This window comes from Thalassophryne amazonica, chromosome 2, assembly GCF_902500255.1.
Source record: "Thalassophryne amazonica chromosome 2, fThaAma1.1, whole genome shotgun sequence".
NCBI lineage: Eukaryota > Metazoa > Chordata > Actinopteri > Batrachoidiformes > Batrachoididae > Thalassophryne > Thalassophryne amazonica.
The window spans coordinates 67163115-67187682 of NC_047104.1; the positions used below are offsets into that span (position 1 = coordinate 67163115).

Here is a 24568-nt window from a genome sequence, read left to right on the forward strand (position 1 = left end):
AGATGAATGCAGCAATGTACGGAGACATCCTGGATGAAAACCTGCTCCAGAGCGCTCTTGACCTCAGACTGGGGTGACGGTTTATTTTTCAGCAGGACAATGACTCTAAGCACACAGCCAAGATATCAAAGGAGTGGCTTAAGGACAACTCTGTGAATGTCCTTAAGTGGCCCAGCCAGAGCCCAGACCTGAATCTGATCTCTGGAGAGGACTGAAAATGGCTGTGTGATGCTCCCCATCCAACCTGATGGAGCTTGAGAGGTGCTGCAAAGAGGAATGGGCAAAACTACCCAAAGATAGGTGCACCAAGCTTGTACCATCATATTCAAGAAGACTTGAGGCTGTAATTGCTGCCAAAGGTGCATCAACAAAGTATTGAGCAAAGGCTGTGAATATTTATGTACATAGGATTTCTTAGTTTTTATTTTTATTAAATTTGCAAAAACAAAACAAAACAAAACTTTTTCATGTTGTCATTATGGGGTATTATGTGTAGAATTTTGAGGGAAAAAATTATTTGCTCCATTTTGAAATAAGGCTATAACATAATATGTGTAAAAGTGAAGCGCAGTGAATAGTTTCCGAATGCACTGTATGCCGCGCCAAATCAGATCACAAATCGCCCCAAGGTTCTTCACATGAGCTGTCCATCATCAGGTTGGAGTGAAGGAGATTTGATGAAAGAAACTAATGAGGGAAGACTGACAACTCTGAAGGAGTCCCAAGCTTTAGTGGCTGTGACTGGAGAATGTGCATGAAACAGCTTTTGACAGTGCTGGACCCTGCTCACCTTTTGAGGCTGTCTTTTCTATACCCTTACTCCAAAAAAGCGTGTGTGGGGGGGGGGGGCAGCAGTTGTAGGGTGTGAGGTGGGGTACACCCTGGACAGGACACCAGTCTGTCACAGGGCCACATATAGTAAGACAAAGAAATTCACACCTGGCGCACACTTTAAAGTTTCCAATCCACTGAACCGGCATATGTTTGCATGTGGGAGGAAACCAGAGCACCTGGAGAGAGAACCCACCCAAACTCCACAAAGAAAAGGCCCAGGAGGGAAGTGATCCCACAACCTTCTTGTGGTGAAGTCACAGTCCACTCAGTCACTGTTCTTCCCTGATTAAGGTTGTCTCAAATTAAGTCTGACAGCCTGCACTATGAGATCATATTTGTTATATGATTTCAATCTCAATATTTAAAATACAATTAACTAAAAATTTTGCCAATGTCCAAACATATTTGTGGAACTAATTGTAAGTGCTGCATTTCTGCAATGTCGCTACATTGGCTATTCCTCTTGCCAAGTGTTGTCTGCCGAATGTATTTTAGGACAGTGTAAATTTATTTATGAAACAGTGCCACCAGCCGGCAAAATATATGTATTACACATTGAGTCAAGTTATATTTATCCTCATCATCATCATAAATAAATAAGAAAATGATAATATATTGTAAAAAACTTTTAAATATCAGGCCATTTTTAATTAACATAGTGCTATGTATTAAAGACTAAATAGGCTAAATATGATTTTGCAGGAACATTGATTTAATTAATTTGTTGTTTATTATTTCCTGTCTTTTTTTTTGTCTTTGTGAAGTCATGCATTTAGCTGTATATTATAAATAAATGAGGTTTCTAGTCACTTTCTTTCATGAAGTATGCACTATTATTTGTAACATTAGGTTTAAAAAGGAAGTAATGTTAATTTTATGAATAAAAAAAAATCCAGTAAGTAAAAACAAAAACCTATATAGAAAGACTCATGAGCAAAACACAACAGTGAAGTTCTAAGACTATCAATTGTCAAATTATTATTATTATTATTATTATTATTACTACTACTACTATTATCATCATCAGTGTTTATTTTTTAAATAAATTTGTTAACTAGAAGCACTCGGAGAGCGCAAACCTCCGCCAAGGCCATAGGGTCACTGACGTCACATGGAATACCCTTCAGCAAAGAGACTTATTCCACATCGTTTCACACATCTACTGTCATGTTTCAGATTCACTGGTTAAACCCTTAGATCTTCAGCAAATGTATTTATAAAGAGAAACTGCATGAACTACACAAGTTTTTTATTTTCTAATAACAAGTTTATTCAATGAGGAGAAACAAATGCTAAATTATTGTTGTGTCGTAACTTAATTTTTGTTCAGCCTTTGTGACCCATCTTCATGAAGTTAGATATAAAAAATGTTGAAATTGGCCCTATCCTGCAATAATAAGGAATCCTTAAAAAATTACTGGATCAGGATCGTGTCACATGGTTTACCAAAATTTAATTACTTCTAAGTTAGGCCATGATATACCCCTGGTAAAAATGTCATTGAAATCTGTTGAGGATTTTTTGAGTAATCCTGCTAACAATCCAACCAACCAACAAACAAACAAATGGAAGCAATCGAAAACATAACCTCCTTGGCGGAGGTAACAATATGCAATTCAAACAAACAGGGCGCATCTAATTTTTGATCCTACGTTTTCCTTTGACCTCCACATTACAGATATTATGAGGACTGCTTTCTTCCACCTGTGAAATATCACGAAGATTTGTCCCATCCTGTCTATGGCTGATGCTGAGACCCTGATTCATGCATTTGTCTCTTCTAGACTGGACTACTGCTACTTCTATTTTCTGGTTTACTGTAGTCCAGCATTAGAGGTCTCCATTTGGTTCAAAATGCTGCTGCCAGACTTTTGACAGGAAGCAGAAGGTTTGACCACATTACACCCATTTTGGCATCCCTTCACTGGCTTCCTGTCCCAGTGAGATTAGATTTTAAGGTTCTGCTACTACCCTATAAAACTGTTCACAGACTGGCACCTCCCTACTTACGTGACCTAATTAAATCCTACGTACTGGCCTGGGCTTTGTGTTCTCAGGTTGCAGAACTTCTTTGTGTCCCTCGGGTGAATTAGAAGTCTGCAGATCACAGAGCTTTCTCTTATTGTGCCCCTGTTCTGTGGAATGATCTCCCTGCATCAATAAAACAGTCAGATTCTGTAGAGACTTTCCAGTCCAGACTTAAGACACACTTATTTTCCCTTTCGTATGGCCAGCATACTGGCATAGTATGTTACTATGCTTTTTATGCATTACTATGCTTACTTACTTTTTAAATTAATTTTATTAGGAATTGTTTTTGTACTTTGTGTCAGTATTTGTGTTGGTAGCATGGCCCAAGCAGAGGGTCACCCCTTTGAGATTGGTCTGCTTGAGGTTTCTTCCTGTGATTGAGTTTTTCCTTACTACTCTCACCTGTGTGCTTGCTCTGGGGGTTGGTAAGGTTAGACCTTGCTTGTGTGAAGCACCTGGAGGCAACTTTGTTGTGATGTGGCACTATATAAAATGAAATAAATTGAAAACTGAAATTGAAATCTGGAATATCATAAATACAAATAGTAATTAATAATTCAGTGGGTTTAATGCATTGGTTTAATGTCAACCTTTCATGTCAAGTAAGTCAAAGTGCAGGGGTAAATAGAAACAGCAAATTGTTATTTAGAGGTTCGAGGGGGGAAAAAAAAATCTCAAATTATTATTTTTAATTACAAATTCTTTATTTGAGATTTCGAAATACAAAAATATACAAAACATATAAATGCAGACAATTAACACATAATAGACCACATTATGAATCTTTTTGTTTTGAATGATGACGCCATCTCAGCACGTGACGTTGATCGGGTTTTTACGGCGATTTCATTGGTTGAAAGCAGAACACAGCGAGGCAGGATCTTAGACTTTATATACAGGATCACGAAGCCATTTTATCGTTGCTGCAGGTGCATCAGGATACAAAAGTATATGTTTTTGTAGCTATAGCTGCACTTTTACGACTCACAGCACCATGGGACAGTGTGGTATTACGTCGTCTAAAACCGTCCTGGTGTTTCTTAATCTCATATTTTGGGTAAGAATATGTTCCGTTTGTCTGCAGCCGGCTGGTGGTAACGTTAGCGAGCTAGCAAAACTGCGCCAGAGGTTCACTTCACTGCAGTGACACGCCACAGTGTTAGTTTACACAATAATGCTCACGGAAACTGCGCCGCACATTCAGTCACGCACAGCCAGCAGAATAGGATAAATAATGCAGATTTTGACGAGATAATCTTTGTGACATCCTACAGTCTTGTTGCTGTGATTCCAGCCGCTCTCGGAGCTCATGGTGCACCATTACATGAACAGATCGCTGGAAATATAATAATAATAACAATAATGAAAAGGCTGAATGGTAAATGTTTTATCTATAATAAAAGAAAAACAAGACCAACAGTTCCTGTGATGACTTTGTTTAAAGCCCTGATAAAGCGTGACCCAGATCGTATTACACATTGTAATCCTTAGATCTGCAATATTAATAATTACTTTTTCAAGTATTTGTTCAGTCTGTGTCTGAAAATACATTAACTCGTGTACTCATCTTCAACTGTTTATTCCAATTAAAAGTGCGTTTACACGTAAGTCACGAATGCCACGAAGTATACATTCTTGGCCGCTGATCACGAATGTGATGATTCGGGGCAGAGGCGTCAGGTGTCCTCAGGAACTGCTGCAACCTGTTACCACACATTATGATTAATGGCACGTGTTGCTGGAGAATTATCAGGAACCATTACGCACGGTCAAGAATAAGTTTCTGCGTCGCATCGTTAAGTTCTGTCACATTGTGAATGAGGTGAATTGTTTCCACCCACACCCATATTCATCCATCAGCTGCTGAACAATTCAGATCTTTGTGATTGCATGCTTAGTTGGGCTCTGTGCCATGGAGTGGTGCAGAGAGGAGGAGGAGGAGGAGACGGAGAGAGCCAGATGTGTGGCTCCACGCAGTGCTCGTCTCACACGTTTTCCCAAACATCAGGCACATGCAGCAGGTGGAACACCTTCAGTAGCGCGCTGAGGAGCATTGGAACAAAACTTGTAGCTGACTTGGCGTCACTGTCCTCCTTCAGCATAATGCAGCAATGAAACTGAATGCGGTGCAGCAGGGTTTAATTGTTTGTACGTCAGACAAGAACACTGTCACACTCTGTTAAGGATCATCACTAATCAAGACGGATCAACACGCTGAGTTGTGACCTCCACAACATGAGGTGAAATGAGGGTGGTGCGTGACATTCGTGGAAGACAGCCAAAAAAGCCAAAAAACATGCTCCACGAAAATCACGTACCAACACGCACTATTAAGAAACCTATTCAGATCCATTAAGTCATGTTAAGAATGTCAGGAATATGCCAAGAATGTCCCAAATATGACATTCGGAACACATCTTGCCTATGTGTAATGGGCATAAGAGTCAGGGAGGGGGCCTGGAGTCAGTTCCAGCAGTCACAGGGTGTGAGGGGTTGTACACCCTGGACAGGACGCCAGTCTGTCACAGGACCCTGAAAATAACTTTAAAAATGTTATTTCAAGTCATTTTATGTAACATAATGAAAATAATTTGCATAACACATTTCATCCAGTTTGTGTAGCTCAAATTGGATTAACACTTCAAAAGCAGTATTGCAATCAGGCATGTTAAAACAAATTTGAAAACAAACTGTTAACCAACTATTCAATGTTTTGTCACTACCAGTAGTGCAGTATCACCCTGCTCAGAGTGCTGCTCTCATTGGACCGACATCTCTGCTATTTTGGCATTGTGGGATAGCTCGCCCACAGATTGAGCTCGCCAGACTACTTTTGCCACCCTGCTCAGTGCGCCGCTCTCGTTGGAGCAACAACACAGAATGTGTCTCTTCCCATATAGATCTCGTTCAGTGCAGCTTCTTGTTCTGACTTTAACACGAAGTTAACACCCACGTCTTTCATCGCCAACTGTAAACAGTATTCAAAACATTCCAATTGTATCTTTCTGAACTCTTCCACATCAAACTTCATCGTGTCAATGTTTACAGTGTGCTTGAGCAATAACAGGTGAAGTTGCTTATAAACTAAGTGTCTTAAATATTTATTACGGCCACTCTTAAAACTTCACTCATCTTTATAATTTTATTACTGGTAAATTTTAGAATTGTATATAGATGAGATATACTCATTATCTTACAGGAATATTTGCGCAGGAATTCATCAAGCACGTCAGCTGCGGGGGTGTACTAACACAGAATACCCAGAAACTGGACAGTTGTTTGGCCATAACGAGAGCGTCCACTTTTAGCTTGCCATAAGCTAAGCTCGTGGCGCTCGTGAGAGTGTGGTGCAGTATATCACTGTGCAGTGGTGTATGCATCTAAAATCACTGAAAGTGTACAGGTTTGTTATTGTGCCCTTTACTCTGAGTGATTTCTGGTCTTTCTTTGACTATTTGAGCAAAAAATGTACTGAACTGGCAGTTGTAGCTTGCCTTCAGTCCCCTAAACTTTGGTGATCTTAAGATGGCTATATTCTTGACAGATATGAAATATTGGCATTGAAAATGTAAGTTCATGTCGAGAGCACCATAAACTGGAACTCTGCCAAGGATTTTGCATCTGTGCACTGTTGCCTAGCAGTTGCTTAGCCGATAATCCGTTGACCCCCAGTTATGGGTAATGACAAACACCAAAGTGACCTGAGTGATCACCTGTAATTAGCAACAAAGGTTGGAGCATGTTGTTGGTGATTCACATCACCAGATACACTATGCTACAACGCTTTGGTTTCTTGATGGCAACCACCCAGACAACTGGCCTGTCTCAAACTCTCAAAGTAACCATCTATCTGCTGCAGTCTTTCTCCAGTTGCTGGGGTGCTCATCACTGAAGTGCCAGGGTGCTGGATCATGGCCACATGGCCAAAACATCATTGCTCTCTTCCAGTGCAAGTGATATTCCTCATCTGAGTCTCACTAACATTCACATTCTTTTGTCATTCCAGTGGTACCCAAGGATCTTGCAAGGAGACCAAGTATTGTGCGAGCTAGCTGAAGGTGTACTTTACATGTACCTATCTGAATAAACTCAGACATGTACCACTGTGCCAACATTTGTACTTAAACTGTAGTTGCATCAGAAAGGGTATCCAAGTGTAAAACGTTTGGCAAATCAACATGCAGATCCATGATGGATGGAAGCAAAATGGGAGCAGGCAAAAGAAAGCTGAAGGCCTTTTCTTTGGAATAATTGCCTGTGAAATGATGCTTGTACTATCTTTTGTGTCTTCTGCCTTTTCACTCCCAAAATTTTATTACCCATTTGTTTTCTCAGATTTTCACTATTCTGTCTGTCTACAGGCTGCAGCTGGGATTTTGTGCTACATTGGCGCCTATGTTTTTATCACATATGACGATTATGACCACTTCTTTGAAGATGTGTACACTTTGATTCCTGCTGTCATAATAATAGCTGTTGGGACTCTCCTTTTCATCATTGGCTTGATTGGCTGCTGTGCTACAATACGTGAAAGCTCCTGTGGCCTTGCAACTGTAAGTGTGAATTGTACTGAATTATTTTGACACACTGTTCCATGCTGAATAAAGATATCTAGGCCACACAGCTATGACACAATGAGGCAAATAAGTATGATCTACTGTCAGTTGTGCAGGTTTTCCCACCAACAAAGAATGGAGAGGTCTGTATTTTTTATCGTACGTACACTTCAACTGTGAGAGACAGAATCTAAAAAAAAAAAAAAAAAATCAGAAAATCACATTGTATGTTTTTTAAATAATTAATTTGCATTTTATTGCATGAAAAAAGTATTTGATACAATAGAAAAGCAGATCTTAATATTTGGTATAGAAACCTTTGTTTGCAGTTACAGAGATCAGACATTTCCTGTAGTTGACCAAGTTTGCACACTGCAGCAGGGATTTTGATCCACTCCGCCATACAGATATATTTCAGATCTTTCAGGTTTCAAGTTTCAGCTCCCTCCTTTTCTAATGAGTTCAGGTCTGGAGACTCGATATACCACTCCAGGACCTTGAAATGCTTCTTATGGAGCCACTCTTTAGTTGCTCTGGCTGTGTGTTTGGGGTCACTGTCATACTGGAAGACCCAGCCATGACCCATCTTCAATGTTCTTACTGAGGGAAGGAGGTTGTTGACAAAATCTTGCGATACGTGAGCCCATCCATGCTCCCTTCAACGCGGTGCAGTCGTCCAGTCCCCTTTACAGAAAAGCACCTCCAAAAATTATGTTTCCACCCCCATGCTTCATGGTTGGTGCGGTGTTCTTGGGGTTGTTCTTTAAACACGGCGAGTGGAGTTGAAACCAGAAAGCTCTATTTTGGTCTCATCTGACCACAAGACCTCCCATGCCTCCTCTGGATCATCCAGATGGTCACTGGTGAACTTCAAACAGTCCTGGACATGTGCTGGCTTGAGCAGGGGGACTTTACATGCCCTGCAGGATTTTAAACCATAATGGTGTAGTGTGTTACTGGTGTAATCTTTGTGACTGTGGTACCAGCTCTCTACAGGTCATTGACTAGGTCCTCGATCCTGTATAGTTCTGTGCTTTCTCAGAATCATCCTTACCTTACATGAGGTGAGATCTTACATGGAGCCCCAGGCCGAGGAAGATTGACAGTCATCTTGTGTTTCTTCCATTTTCTAATAATTGCGCCAACAGTTGTTGTCTTCTCTCCAAGCTGCTTGCCTGTTGTCCTGTAGTCCATCCCAGCCTTGTGCAGGTCTACAGTTTTGTCCCTGGTGTCCTTAGACAGCTCTTTGGTCTTGGCCATGGTGGATAGGTTGAAGTGTGACTGAGTGTGTGGACAGGTGTCTTTTATACAGGTAATGAGTTCAAACAGGTGCAGTAATACAGGTAAAGAGTGCAGCATAAGAGGGCTTCTTAAAGAAAAACTAACAGGTCTGTGAGAGACAGAAATCTTGCTGGTTGGTGCAAATAAATTATTTAAAAATCATACAATGTGGTTTTCTGAATTATTTATTTATTTTGAGATTCTGTCTCTCATAGTTGAAGTGTACCTGTGATTAAAAAAAATGACAGACCTCTTCATTCTTTGTAGGTGGGAAAACTTGCAAAATCCACAGTGGTTCAAATACTTATTTCTCTCACTGTATAAATTCTGACCAATGTAAAATAATGAATTTTCTGTATAGTTACACTAAGAAGTCTTTCACCAATGTGTCTTTCAGTTTGCTGCCATCCTCTTGCTTGTTTTTATAACTGAGTGCGTGGTGGTGGTGCTTGGCTACATTTACAGAGCAAAGGTAAATTCTGCCAGTTGGGAAGTTTTATCAGATTGACATTTTACTTGCATACAGTATCTGCTGTGTTAGTTGCTAACATATGAGATTTGCAACTGTCCTACAGATATACAGTGCATCCAGAAAGTATTCACAGTGCTTCACTTTTTACACATTTTTTAATGTGACAGCCTTATTCCAAAATGGATGAAATTAATTTTTCCCCCCAAATTGGAGTCAGTGGAGTCAGTGGCTGCAAAGAAAACCTGCACCCGCTTGACCCTTTCTGGCATCCTTTGGACACCAGTGGTCTAATACAGATACTTTGTCATTGTAACAAAGTATAGTGGAAGGTAAGGTGCAACCCTTTCAGGGCAAATGTAAACCCTGTGCAGACTTTAAAAGTCTGGAAAAGAAAAATAAACATAAAATTTAACCAAATGAAGGAGGTATGTCCAGAGTGCAAATTTCAAAAAAGAAAATATAAGTATGTAGTAGCAAAACAGAGATTGCATACAGTTGTATGCAAATGTTTGGGCACCCCTGATGATTTCCATGATTTTCCTTTATAAATCATTTGTTGTTTGGATCAGCAATTTCAGTTAAATATATCATATAGCAGACAAACACAGTGATATTTGAGAAGTGAATTGAAGTTTATAGGATTCACAGAAAGTGTGCAATAATTATTTAAAGAAAATTAGGCAGGTGCATAAATTTGGGCACCCCAGTAGAAAAAATACATCAATATTTAGTAGGGCCTCCTTTTGCAGAAATAACAGCCTCTAAACACTTCCTATAGCTTTCAATGAGAGTCTGGATTCTGTTTGAAGATATTTTGGACCAGTCTTCTTTACAAAACATCTCAGGTTTGATGGTTTCCGAGCATGGACAGCCCGCTTAAAATCACACTACAGATTTCAATAATATTCAGGTCTGGGGACTGAGATGGTCATTCCAGAATGTTGTACTTGTTCCTCTGCATGAATGCCTTAGTAGATTTAAGCAGTGTTTAGGGTCGTTGTCTTGTTGAAAGATCCAGCCCTGGCTCATCTTCAACTTTGTCACTGATTCATGAACACTGTTCTCAAGAATCTGCTGATATTAACTGAATTCACGTGACCCTCAACTTTAACAAGATTCCCTGTACCTGCACTGGCCCACAGCATGATGGAACCACCTCCAAATTTTACTGTAGGTAGCACGTGTTTTTCTTGAAATGCTGTTCTTTTTCAGCCATGCATACCGCCCCTTGTTATGTCCAAATAAATCAATTTCAGTTTCATCAGTCCACAGCACCTCATTCCAAAATGAAGCTGGCTTGTCCAAATGGGCTTTAGCATACCCGTTTGTGGCGTGTACGCAGAAAAGGCTTCCTCTGCATTACAGCATCTCTTTGTGCAAAGTGCGCTGTATAGTTGAGCGATGCACAGAGACACTATCTGCAGCAAGATCATGTTGTAGGTCTTTGGAGCAGGTCTGTGGGTTGACTGTGACTGTTCTCACCATCCGTCGCTTCAGCTTATCTGAGATTTTTCTTGGCCTGCCACTTCGGGCCATAACTACTACTGTGCCTGCGGTCTTCCATTTCCTCACGATGTTCCTTACAGTGGAAAGTGACAGCTGAAATCTCTGAGATAGCTTTTTGTATCCTTCCCTTAAACCATGATGTTGAACAGTCTTTTTTTTTTTTTTTCCGGTCATTTGAGTGTTGTTTAGAGGCTCCCATGTTGCCACTCATTAGAAGAGATGCAAAGAGGGGAAACATTTGCAAATGGCCACCTTAAATACCCTTTCTCATGATGGATTCACCTGTGTAAGGAGGTCAAGGGTCAATGAGCTTATCAAACCAATTTTGTGTTCCAATAATTAGTGCTAATTGGATTCAAATCAGTAAAATGACAAGGGTGCCCAAATTTATGCACTTGCCTAATTTTGTTTAAATAATTATTGCACACTTTCTGTAAATACTAGAAACTTCATTTCACTTCTCAAATATCGGTGTGTTCGTCTGTTATATGATATATTTAACTGAAAATACTGATCCAGACAACCAATGATTTATAAATGAAAATCATGAAAATTATCAGGGGTCCCCAAACTTTTCCATACAACTGTATATAAAAAGAGAAAAGTATATACAAAACTGTGGATATTGCACAAAAACAAATATTGCACTCAAGTGTGGCATGTGACATGGCTATTTGGTTCCAATGGCATTCAAAGCTCTAACATCAGTTGGGTAGAAACTGTTTTTCAATCTATTTGTACTTGCTTTAATGGCACTGTACCATCTGTCTGATGGCAGTAGCTCAAACAGAGTGTGGCCAGGGTGGGATGAGTCCTTTTAGGATGGTTTTCGCTCTCCTGAGACAGTAAGAACAATGAAGATCCTTCCAGTGTGCGTAGAGGGCACCCAGTGATCTTTTCTGCCATTTTGGTAATCATCTGGAGCTCTTTACTATTTGCCCTCGTGCAGCTGGCAAACCACATACAGAGACAGTATGTAAGGATGCTCTCCATGGTAGAGCGTTAAAAAGCCATGCGTAATCTCTGGTTTATGTTGTTTTTCCTGAGGATTCTCAGGAAGTGAAGTCTTTGCTGCTGTGCCTTCTTTACCAAGTGTGTGGTGTTCCTGTCCCAGGTCAGTTTCTTATCTACACTCAACAAAAATATAAACGCAACACTTTTGGTTTTGCTCCCATTTTGTATGAGATGAACTCAAAGATCTAAAACTTTTCCACATACACAATATCACCATTTCCCTCAAATATTGTTCACAAACCAGTCTAAATCTGTGATAGTGAGCACTTCTCCTTTGCTGAGATAATCCATCCCACCTCACAGGTGTGCCATATCAAGATGCTGATTAGACACCATGATTAGTGCACAGGTGTGCCTTAGACTGCCCACAATAAAAGGCCACTCTGAAAGGTGCAGTTTTATCACACAGCACAATGCCACAGATGTCGCAAGATTTGAGGGAGTGTGCAGTTGGCATGCTGACAGCAGGAATGTCAACCAGAGCTGTTGCTCGTGTATTGAATGTTCATTTCTCTACCATAAGCCGTCTCCAAAGGCGTTTCAGAGAATTTGGCAGTACATCCAACCAGCCTCACAACCGCAGACCACGTGTAACCACACCAGCCCAGGACCTCCACATCCAGCATGTTCACCTCCAAGATCGTCTGAGACCAGCCACTCGGACAGCTGCTGAAACAATCGGTTTGCATAACCAAAGAATTTCTGCACAAACTGTCAGAAACAGTCTCAGGGAAGCTCATCTGCATGCTCGTCGTCCTCATCGGGGTCTCGACCTGACTCCAGTTCGTCGTCGTAACCGACTTGAGTGGGCAAATGCTCACATTCGCTGGCGTTTGGCACATTGGAGAGGTGTTCTCTTCACGGATGAATCCCGGTTCACACTGTCCAGGGCAGATGGCAGACAGCGTGTGTGGCGTCGTGTGGGTGAGCGGTTTTCTGATGTCAATGTTGTGGATCGAATGGCCCATGGTGGCGGTGGGGTTATGGTATGGGAAGGCGTCTGTTATGGACGAAGAACACAGGTGCATTTTATTGATGGTATTTTGAATGCACAGAGATACCGTGACGAGATCCTGAGGCCCATTGTTGTGCCATACATCCAAGAACATCACCTCATGTTGCAGCAGGATAATGCACGGCCCCATGTTGCAAGGATCTGTACACAATTCTTGGAAGCTGAAAATGTCCCAGTTCTTGCATGGCCGGCATACTCACCGGACATGTCACCCATTGAGCATGTTTGGGATGCTCTGGACCGGCGTATACGACAGCGTGTACCAGTTCCTGCCAATATCCAGCAACTTCGCACAGCCATTGAAGAGGAGTGGACCAACATTCCACAGGCCACAATTGACAACCTGATCAACTCTGTGAAGGAGATGTGTTGCACTGCATGAGGCAAATGGTGGTCACACCAGATACTGACTGGTATCCCCCCCCAATAAAACAAAACTGCACCTTTCAGAGTGGCCTTTTATTGTGGACAGTCTAAGGCACACCTGTGCACTAATCATGGTGTCTAAGCATCTTGATATGGCACACCTGTGAGGTGGGATGGATTATCTCAGCAAAGGAGAAGTGCTCACTATCACAGATTTAGACTGGTTTGTGAACAGTATTTGAGGGAAATGGTGATATTGTGTATGTGGAAAAAGTTTTAGATCTTTGAGTTCATCTCATACAAAATGGGAGCAAAACCAAAAGTGTTGCGTTTATATTTTTGTTGAGTGTATGTGGACTACCAAGACATGGAAGTCCCTGACTCTTTCCACACAGGTCCCCCAATGATAATGAGCTGAGTGTGTGTTTTGTTTCTCCTGAAGTCTATGATTAGGTCCTTGGTTTTGGATGTGATCAGTACCAGATAATTTTCATTACACCACACTGTCAGCTGTTCAACCTCATCCCGATGAGCGGACTCATCTCCTCCAGTGATACAGCCTACCACCGTGATGTCATCCACATACTTAATGAAGGTGTTGCTGGTGTGGAAAGGGGTGCAGTCAGAGGTGTAGAGGGTGAAGCGCAGCGGGCTCAGCACGCACCCTTGAGGGGAACTGGAGCTGAGTGTGAGAGTTGTGGATGTGTGGGGGCCAATCTTGACTCTCTGTGAGCGATCTGACAAAGTCCTTAATCCAAAGACATTTGGAGTGAGGTAGACTGAGGTTCAGCAGTTTCCTCACAAGGCCATGGGGGAGGATGGTGTTGAATGCTGAACTATAGTCCACAAAGAGAAGAAGAGCGTAATTACCCTGTTGCTCTAGGTGGGTCAGCGTGGCGTGGAGGGCAGCAGTCATGGCATTCTCTGTTGGCCTTGTAAGCAAATTGGTATGGATCTTGAGTGGGGGTTAGGAATGATGTGACTGATAACCAGTTTGTCCAAACACTTCATCACCACCGGTGTGAGTGCAACAGGCCGGTAGTCATTGAGGCTGGTTATGGGGGATTTCTTGGGTAGGGGGACCATAGTGAGGTCTTCAGGCATGATGGGACAACAGACTGCGTCAGGGACTGGTTGAAGATTTATGTTATGGTATGTTTTGTTTAAGAGCACGTTGAAGCATGCTGTTACGTCGTAATACGTCGAGCACCTCGAAAAATTTTGGCCATGCTTACAATTTTCCATGTATGCCAGCATATGACTCATATGTCCCGCACATGCAAGACATTAGTTCTAGGTAAGCTATGTGATTGTTGATACACATTTCTTGTAATTTACTCATAAGTCAAAATACATCCATTAATGTTGCCCATTGATTGGCTGATAGCTGCAGTCCTCATGAGAACAGAGTGTTTCAAATATTAAAACTATTGAGTAAATATAAAGTCTGAATATTGCCTGTTAGATTTGGTCAGATTCATGATCACAGCCTGATGAAAACTTATCCATATAAGGCCTCCTGATTTTGGAACACGATGTCTGAAAATACTTTCAATTCGTTGTCATGGCTGAAGAAATGTAGCATTTTAAAGAAGTTCATCTGTGTTTTTCTGCTCCAGCGGGTGCGCGACTGCGCGTCTCAGCAGAGGAGGCCGGCACTTTGCGTCACCGCCTCATTAACGTCTCAGCATTTATCATAGCCATCAGCGGATTCTGTCTGCACGCGATTTAAAATAAATCCTGTGATCCACCAAGACAAAAATGAAATAAAGTTAAAATTACTCTGTTTTGCCTCCATGTGGAGTGGAGACGCCGGGCGACATCGTATGCATGCTTGATGACGTGCTCTCAATATTTAAATGTTCTACCTGCCAAACAAAGGGTTCTGCCGGCGGTGGAAACACAAACCTTGCCAGACTTGACTGTTCCCACAAGTATAATACTATGCAGCACCAACCTGAATCACTTGGTGGAAACGGGGCTGTCGCTGTATGCTGGTTAAATTGTCAAGGTGTGACAGCTGCATTAATTTATTAGACGTACATCAGAGTATGGCAGCATTTTTAATACAGTCGACATACACAGGCTAATTCATGTAGGTGTGAGAGAGGCATTAAAAACAAGACCTAAAAGTTCAGCTACAATTTACCAGAAGATGCATCTAAGATATGGGCCTAGAGTTGATGTTTTGGTGAAAGAATTAAGTACTTTTTATTTGTTAATATACTATAATATCCACAGTTTTGTAGATACGTATAGTATGTATGTATGTATGTATGTACCCTTTTTTGCTACTACGTACTTATAATTGTTTTTATTTTGCGCTCTGAACATACCTTTTTCATTCTGTTAAATTTTGTTTACTTTCTTCTCCAGACCTTTCATGTCTGCATGTGGTTTACTCAGGTTTATATTTGTACTGAAAGGGTTGTACCTAACCTTTCTTTGTACAATGGCAATAAAGAGCCTGTAATCTGTTATTGTTGGATCAGTGGCTCAAGTTTCATCTCTTGAACACCAGATGGCATATCCGCTCATGAACCTTTTTCAGGACGGAGCATTGCCTCATTTCCAAAATGCCACAAGAAATCACCAAAAAATAAATAAAAAAAAAATCCTTATGCTCTTTGGTGCTTTTACAAATGTTTGATTCAGGTCACAATGAAGTGTCCACCTCTCAGTGCAATGGCTTTGCAAACATTGCATGCTACTATATTGCTTTGCTGTGTTTCAGTGCCAGCAGACATGTCAGCGACAGTACTTCTCAATGCTTGCCTGTTAACTGGCTGCTAACTGTGGAAGAGACACTCGACGGAGGTGTCTCACATTACAGGACTCTGTCTCATTGAGAGACATACTTCCGTTCACACCCCCCGCACTCCACAGCAAACAGAGCAGCAAGCAGCACTTCAGACATTTCACAGACCTGGCACCTCTCCTGGATTGGAAACCTCCACAGGTTGTATCAGAAATTTCCGATCCGTGAATTATGTTGGTATCGGAAGCCAGTACCGATGTTGGATCGGATCAGCCCCATCCCTAATAACGATGTGGACGAAGTGAAGCGCTGTGAATACTTTGTGGATGCATTGTACATACGTAGGGTCCAAGGGGTTGTATTTATCATCTAAGTTGGTTATGTGTGTCCTTTGGGTATAACATGAAATAAACTATTCAGAATGTAATCTGTCACCCACCCCCACCCCGCCCTGCCCAAGTCCTTCAGGCGCACAGCACTCTGCTATTTGGAAAGTGACTTGAGAGAGCTTTTCTAATGAGTTAACAGATCTGTGCCAAACTCTCAGAACTCACAGTGGACATGTGTTATCAAAACGATTTGGAAGTTATTTTCTTTTCGAAATTTGTTTTTACAATTATTAAGCATCTGAGAAAAAGTGTGAAAACTCCAACTGCATCTGGAAAGAATTTTGGTAACCTCTCTATTAAGTCGAATTTCAGATACGGCAAGTAATGTCAATGAGCCAGTGTGTTGATTTCTTTCTAGACAATTTTTTTTTTTTTTTGAAGTTCCTTTTATTGCTAGAACCCACCCTAAATCCAGTCCTATTACTTCTTCAAATTCACAGGGAACTTTCTTGGGACGCAGAACTTGGACAAGTTAAAAGGTGGCTAATCTTGACCTATTTTAAGAGTTCAGAAGGTCACATTCTGTTTCCTGTTTTATGCTATGAATCATGCAAATCCACTTTTGTGCGGGGTGAGTGACAGCCAGTCAGAGTAGAGAGACACTGTGACATCACTGGCTGGTCTCTCTGGCTGCTAATTCAACATCCTGGAATCTGCTCTGAAACCGCTGCATTTCTGTGTAAATGTAACATGTTTCTCATATATTATGTAAAAGCTAGCGAGAAATAAACACTTCTAAAAATTGAAAACACTGTTTTTGTAACCTGACAACACTTCTGGAGTGATTTGCAAGACATCATGTCTCATGTGGCCGAGAGTCTTTTAGCATTGCATTATATTTTATTTATTTTTTTAGTTGTGTGGTCTTGTTTTATTTATTTTTAATATTCCATTTTTTAACATTCAATTTACAGTGGGTGGACTTTAAAAGGGTATACTTGGATTAAGTGAAATGTCAGAGAAATACAGGTGAAAACATAACCTCCTTGAAATGTAATTAGTGTAATAGAAGAAGAAGAAATTGTAGAAATGGAAGACACAGACAATAAAAGCAACTGTGTTTCAGGTCGAAGATGAGGTGAATCACTCCATCCAGAAGGTTTACAATGAATACAATGGCACAAACTCTGATGCTCCAAGCCGTGCTATTGACTATGTGCAGAAGCAGGTATGGATTTAAAAAAAACAAAAAAACAACCCACACCTTTTCTTTTTTCACATGAATCTAAAACAACTATGAAGCAATGTGGCTTTGGATTTTTGCTATTCAGATTTTTTCTTAAGTATGAATGTTTAAATAGTGGCCTGTCATTTCAAGTGTTATTAACATTAGGGATGGGAGGAAAAAAAAACGATTCTTGGATGCATCGCAATGTGGACATTGGACGATTTTGAATCTGTTCATGAATGTCAAAATTGGTTTTAGAAATTTTGATTTCAGGGGTAGGAGGCTTATGTCGTGGCTCGTCTTTAGTCTTCTCGGGATGTCATCTTTTAGATAACAAACTAATTGCAAGTGATATGCTAGAAAAGGACACAACACTTTAGAATAATTCAGCCTTAAGCAAGATAAAATGCACACAGTTTTTAAGTTTATTTAAGCCTTCGACACAGAGCTTAGACAAACTGAGTCCTCTAGAGAGACTGAATAAGTGACAACCGCGCTCATCTATTTATTGGAGACCCGTGGGCATCGCTCCTCCTTCGACTTTTTTATTTATTTCATTCCCAAGACATGGTTTTCTATTGGAAGCGTCCTCTAGTGAACCCTAAGCAGGTGTTAGGCCATTATTTCAATGTGACAAACGCTCCCATTAAAACATGAAGGATTTACAACTGATTTTTTTAAAAGACCTTCAGCCACAGGTGCAGCTGGCCTGAGGCCCCCCCCGCACGTGGCCTCAGTCACACGTGCAGCTGGCCTGAGGCCCCTGCACGTGGCCTGCGGGAAAGCACCTAAAAGGCCTTGGAAAGCCCCTGACAGACTGAATGACTAATAGAGCCCTTTTTTTTTTGGGTTGAACACCTGCTAGTTCAACCAGAGGACATACAGTTCGGATCAGGACACTTGATAGTTCATCACAGTTCAAATATGGACCTAAAAATTCTTCTACACTTATTACAAAATGGATGAAATAATTTTTTTTCTTTATACTTCTACATACCCTGTAATAACAATGACAAACATGTTTTTGAGATATTCGCAAATTTATTAAAAATAAAAACTAAGAAATAACATGTACACAAATATTCACATCCTTTGCCATGGAGCTCAAAATTGAGCTTAGGCACATTCTGGTTCCACTGATCATACTTGAGATATTTCTAACGCTTAATTGTAGTCCACCTGAGGTAAATTCAGTTGACTGAACATGATTGAAAGGCACCCACCTGTCTACATACAGTAGTGTTCAGAATAATCAATCAATCAATTTTTTTATATAGCGCCAAATCACAACAAACAGTTGCCCCAAGGCGCTTTATATTGTAAGGCAAGGCCATACAATAATTATGAAAAACCCCAACGGTCAAAACGACCCCCTGTGAGCAAGCACTTGGCTACAGTGGGAAGGAAAAACTCCCTTTTAACAGGAAGAAACCTCCAGCAGAACCAGGCTCAGGGAGGGGCAGTCTTCTGCTGGGACTGGTTGGGGCTGAGGGAGAGAACCAGGAAAAAGACATGCTGTGGAGGGGAGCAGAGATCGATCACTAATGATTAAATGCAGAGTGGTGCATACAGAGCAAAAAGAGAAAGAAACAGTGCATCATGGGAACCCCCCAGCAGTTTACATCTATAGCAGCATAACTAAGGGATGGTTCAGGGTCACCTGATCCAGCCCTAACTATAAGCTTTAGCAAAAAGGAAAGTTTTAAGCCTAATCTTAAAAGTAGAGAGGGTGTCTGTCTCCCTGATCTGAATTGGGAGCTGGTTCCACAGGAGAGGAGCCTGAAAGCTGAAGGCTCTGCCTCCCATTCTACTCTTACAAACCCTAGGAACTACAAGTAAGCCTGCAGTCTGAGAGCGAAGCGCTCTATTGGGGTGATATGGTACTACGAGGTCCCTAAGATAAGATGGGACCTGATTATTCAAAACCTTATAAGTAAGAAGAAGAATTTTAAATTCTATTCTAGAATTAACAGGAAGCCAATGAAGAGAGGCCAATATGGGTGAGATATGCTCTCTCCTTCTAGTCCCCGTCAGTACTCTAGCTGCAGCATTTTGAATTAACTGAAGGCTTTTTAGGGAACTTTTAGGACAACCTGATAATAATGAATTACAATAGTCCAGCCTAGAGGAAATAAATGCATGAATTAGTTTTTCAGCATCACTCTGAGACAAGACCTTTCTGATTTTAGAGATATTGCGTAAATGCAAAAAAGCAGTCCTACATATTTGTTTAATATGTGCTTTGAATGACATATCCTGATCAAAAATGACTCCAAGATTTCTCACAGTATTACTAGAGGTCAGGGTAATACCATCCAGAGTAAGGATCTGGTTAGACACCATGTTTCTAAGATTTGTGGGGCCAAGTACAATAACTTCAGTTTTATCTGAGTTTAAAAACAGGAAATTAGAGGTCATCCATGTCTTTATGTCTGTAAGACAATCCTGCAGTTTAGCTAATTGGTGTGTGTCCTCTGGCTTCATGGATAGATAAAGCTGGGTATCATCTGCGTAACAATGAAAATGTCTAATAATACTGCCTAAGGGAAGCATGTATAAAGTGAATAAAATTGGTCCTAGCACAGAACCTTGTGGAACTCCATAATTAACTTTAGTCTGTGAAGAAGATTCCCCATTTACATGAACAAATTGTAATCTATTAGACAAATATGATTCAAACCACCGCAGCGCAGTGCCTTTAATACCTATGGCATGCTCTAATCTCTGTAATAAAATTTTATGGTCAACAGTATCAAAAGCAGCACTGAGGTCCAACAGAACAAGCACAGAGACGAGTCCACTGTCCGAGGCCATAAGAAGATCATTTGTAACCTTCACTAATGCTGTTTCTGTACTATGATGAATTCTAAAACCTGACTGAAACTCTTCAAATAGACCATTCCTCTGCAGATGATCAGTTAGCTGTTTTACAACTACCCTTTCAAGAATTTTTGAGAGAAAAGGAAGGTTGGAGATTGGCCTATAATTAGCTAAGATAGCTGGGTCAAGTGATGGCTTTTTAAGTAATGGTTTAATTACTGCCACCTTAAAAGCCTGTGGTACATAGCCAACTAACAAAGATAGATTGATCATATTTAAGATCGAAGCATTAAATAATGGTAGGGCTTCCTTGAGCAGCCTGGTAGGAATGGGGTCTAATAAACATGTTGATGGTTTGGATGAAGTAACTAATGAAAATAACTCAGACAGAACAATCGGAGAGAAAGAGTCTAACCAAGTACCGGCATCACTGAAAGCAGCCAAAGATAACGATACGTCTTTGGGATGGTTATGAGTAATTTTTTCTCTAATAGTTAAAATTTTGTTAGCAAAGAAAGTCATGAAGTCATTACTAGTTAAAGTTAATGGAATACTCAGCTCAATAGAGCTCTGACTCTTTGTCAGCCTGGCTACAGTGCTGAAAAGAAACCTGGGGTTCTTATTTTCTTCAATTAGTGATGAGTAGAAAGATGTCCTAGCTTTACGGAGGGCTTTTTTATAGAGCAACAGACTCTTTTTCCAGGCTAAGTGAAGATCTTATAAATTAGTGAGACGCCATTTCCTCTCCAACTTACGGGTTATCTGCTTTAAGCTGCGAGTTTGTGAGTTATACCACGGAGTCAGGCACTTCTGATTTAAAGCTCTCTTTTTCAGAGGAGCTACAACATCCAAAGTTGTCTTCAATGAGGATGTAAAACTATTGACGAGATACTCTATCTCCCTTACAGAGTTTAGGTAGCTACTCTGCTCTGTGTTGGTATATGGCATTAGAGAACATAAAGAAGGAATCATATCCTTAAACCTAGTTACAGCGCTTTCTGAAAGACTTCTAGTGTAATGAAACTTATTCCCCACTACTGGGTAGTCCAGAGTAAATGTAAATGTTATTAAGAAATGATCAGACAGAAGGGAGTTTTCAGGGAATACTGTTAAGTCTTCTATTTCCATACCATAAGTCAGAACAAGATCTAAGATATGATTAAAGTGGTGGGTGGACTCATTTACTTTTGAGCAAAGCCAATAGAGTCTAATAATAGATTAAATGCAGTGTTGAGGCTGTCATTCTCAGCATCTGTGTGGATGTTAAAATCGCCCACTATAATTATCTTATCTGAGCTAAGCCCTAAGTCAGACAAAAGGTCTGAAAATTCACAGAGAAACTCACAGTAACGACCAGGTGGACGATAGATAATAACAAATAAAACTGTTTTTTGGGACTTCCAATTTGGATGGACAAGACTAAGAGACAAGCTTTCAAATGAATTAAAGCTCTGTCTGGGTTTTTGATTAATTAATAAGCTGGAATGGAAGATTTCTGCTAATCCTCCTCCTCGGCCCGTGCTACGAGCATTCTGACAGTTAGTGTGACTCGGGGGTGTTGACTCATTTAAACTAACATATTCATCCTGCTGTAACCAGGTTTCTGTTAGGCAGAATAAATCAATATGTTGATCAATTATTATATCATTTACCAACAGGGACTTAGAAGAGAGAGACCTAATGTTTAATAGACCACATTTAACTGCTTTAGTCTGTGGTGCAGTTGAAGGTGCTATATTATTTTTTCTTTTTGAATTTTTATGCTTAAATAGATTTTTGCTGGTTGTTGGTGGTCTGGGAGCAGGCACCGTCTCTACGGGGATGGGGTAATAAGGGGATGGCAGGGGGAGAGAAGCTGCAGAGAGGTGTGTAAGACTACAACTCTGCTTCCTGGTCCCAACCCTGGATAGTCACGGTTTGGAGGATTTAAGAAAATTGGCCAGATTTCTAGAAATGAGAGCTGCTCCATCCAAAGTGGGATGGATGCCGTCTCTCCTAACAAGACCAGGTTTTCCCCAGAAGCTTTGCCAATTATCTATGAAGCCCACCTCATTTTTTGGACACCACTCAGACAGCCAGCAATTCAAGGAGAACAGGCGGCTAAACATGTCACTCCCGGTCCGATTGGGGAGGGGCCCAGAGAAAACTACAGAGTCCGACATTGTTTTTGCAAAGTTACACACCGATTTAATGTTAATTTTAGTGACCTCCGATTGGCGTAACCGGGTGTCATTACTGCCGACGTGAATTACAATCTTACCAAATTTATGCTTAGCCTTAGCCAGCAGTTTCAAATTTCCTTCAATGTCGCCTGCTCTGGCCCCCGGAAGACAATTGACTATGGTTGCTGGTGTCGCTAACTTCACATTTCTCAAAATAGAGTCGCCAATAACCAGAGTTTGATCCTCGGCGGGTGTGTCGTCGAGTGGGGAAAAACGGTTAGAAATGTGAACGGGTTGGCGGTGTACACGGGGCTTCTGTTTAGAACTACGCTTCCTCCTCACAGTCACCCAGTCAGCCTGCTTGGGATCTGCCAGGGGGGAACTAACGGCGGCTAAGCTACCTATAATAAGCTATAATACAACCCCTGGCAAAAATTATGGAATCACCGGCCTCGGAGGATGTTCATTCAGTTGTTTAATTTTGTAGAAAAAAAGCAGATCACAGACATGACACAAAACTTTAGTCATTTCAAATGGCAACTTTCTGGCTTTAAGAAACACTATAAGAAAACAGGAAAAAAAATTGTGGCAGTCAGTAACGGTTACTTTTTTAGACCAAGCAGAGGGAAAAAAATATGGAATCACTCAATTCTGAGGAAAAAATTATGGAATCATGAAAAACAAAAGAACGCTCCAACACATCACTAGTATTTTGTTGCACCACCTCTGGCTTTTATAAAAGCTTGCAGTCTCTGAGGCATGGACTTAATGAGTGACAAACAGTACTCTTCATCAATCTGGCTCCAACTTTCTCTGATTGCTGTTGCCAGATCAGCTTTGCAGGTTGTCATGGACCATTTTCTTCAACTTCCACCAAAGATTTTCAATTGGATTGAGATCCGGACTATTTGCAGGCCATGACATTGACCCTACGTGTCTTTTTGCAAGGAATGTTTTCACAGTTTTTGCTCTATGGCAAGATGCATTGTCATCTTGAAAAGTGATTTCATCATCCCCAAACATCCTTTCAATTGATGGGATAAGAAAAGTGTCCAAAATATCAACGTAAACTTGTGCATTTACCTGACATGCAGCCCTATATCATCAATGACTGTGGAAATTTACATGTTCTCTTCAGGCAGTCATCTTTATAAATCTCATTGGAATGGCACCAAACAAGAGTTCCAGTATCATCACCTTGCCCAATGCAGATTCGAGATTCATCACTGAATATGACTTTCATCCAGTCATCCACAGTCCACAATTGCTTTTCCTTAGCCAATTATAACCTTGTTTTTTTCTGTTTAGGTGTTAATGATGGCTTTCGTTTAGCTTTTCTGTATGTAAATCCCATTTCCTTTAGGCGGTTTCTTACAGTTCGGTCACAGACATTGACTCCAGTTTCCTCCCATTCGTTCCTCATTTGTTTTGTTGTGCATTTTTTATTTTTGAGACATATTGCTTTAAGTTTTCTGTCTTGACGCTTTGATGTCTTCCTTGGTCTACCAGTATGTTTGCCTTTAACAACCTTCCCATGTTGTTTGTATTTGGTCCAGAGTTTAGACACAGCTGACTGTGAACAACCAACATCTTTTGCAACATTGCGTGATGATTTACCCTCTTTTAAGAGTTTGATAATCCTCTCCTTTGTTTCAATTGACATCTCTTGTGTTGGAGCTATGATTCATGTCAGTCCACTTGGTGCAACAGCTCTCCAAGGTGTGATCACTCCTTTTTAGATGCAGACTAATGAGCAGATCTGATTTGATGCAGGTGTTAGTTTTGGGGATGAAAATTTACAGGGTGATTCCATAATTTATTCCTCAGAATTGAGTGAGTCCATATTTTTTTCCCTCTGCTTGGTCTAAAAAAGTAACCGTTACTGACTGCCACAATTTTTTTTTTTCCTGATTTCTTATAGTGTTTCTTAAAGCCAGAAAGTTGCCATTTGAAATGACTTTAGTTTTGTGTCATGTCTGTGATTTGCTTTTTTTCTACAAAATTAAACAACTGAATGAACATCCTCCAAGGCCGGTGATTCCATAGTTTTTGCCAGGGGTTGTAGTAGTGCTATGTGACTAAAAAGATTAAACTAGGTTTTGAGTATATTGCTTATTGTTACATGGGAAACAAGGTACCAGTAGATTCAGTAGATTCTCACAAATCCAACAAGACCAAGCATTCATGATATGCACA

General features: G+C 40.7%; 1 protein-coding gene across 1 annotated transcript in view; it reads left to right on the forward strand.

Annotated features, from left to right (window-relative positions):
* The first annotated feature begins 3752 nt into the window (after window positions 1-3752).
* LOC117525263 (tetraspanin-3-like) overlaps window positions 3753-24568 on the forward strand; it is a 35432-nt gene continuing 14616 nt past the window's right edge. Inside the window, exons 1-4 of the mRNA XM_034187107.1 lie at window positions 3753-3922; window positions 7227-7418; window positions 9100-9174; window positions 17289-17390. Coding sequence (XP_034042998.1) covers window positions 3860-3922; window positions 7227-7418; window positions 9100-9174; window positions 17289-17390 — 432 coding nt within the window. The 5' untranslated portion in view covers window positions 3753-3859. The remainder of the gene's footprint in view (window positions 3923-7226; window positions 7419-9099; window positions 9175-17288; window positions 17391-24568) is intronic.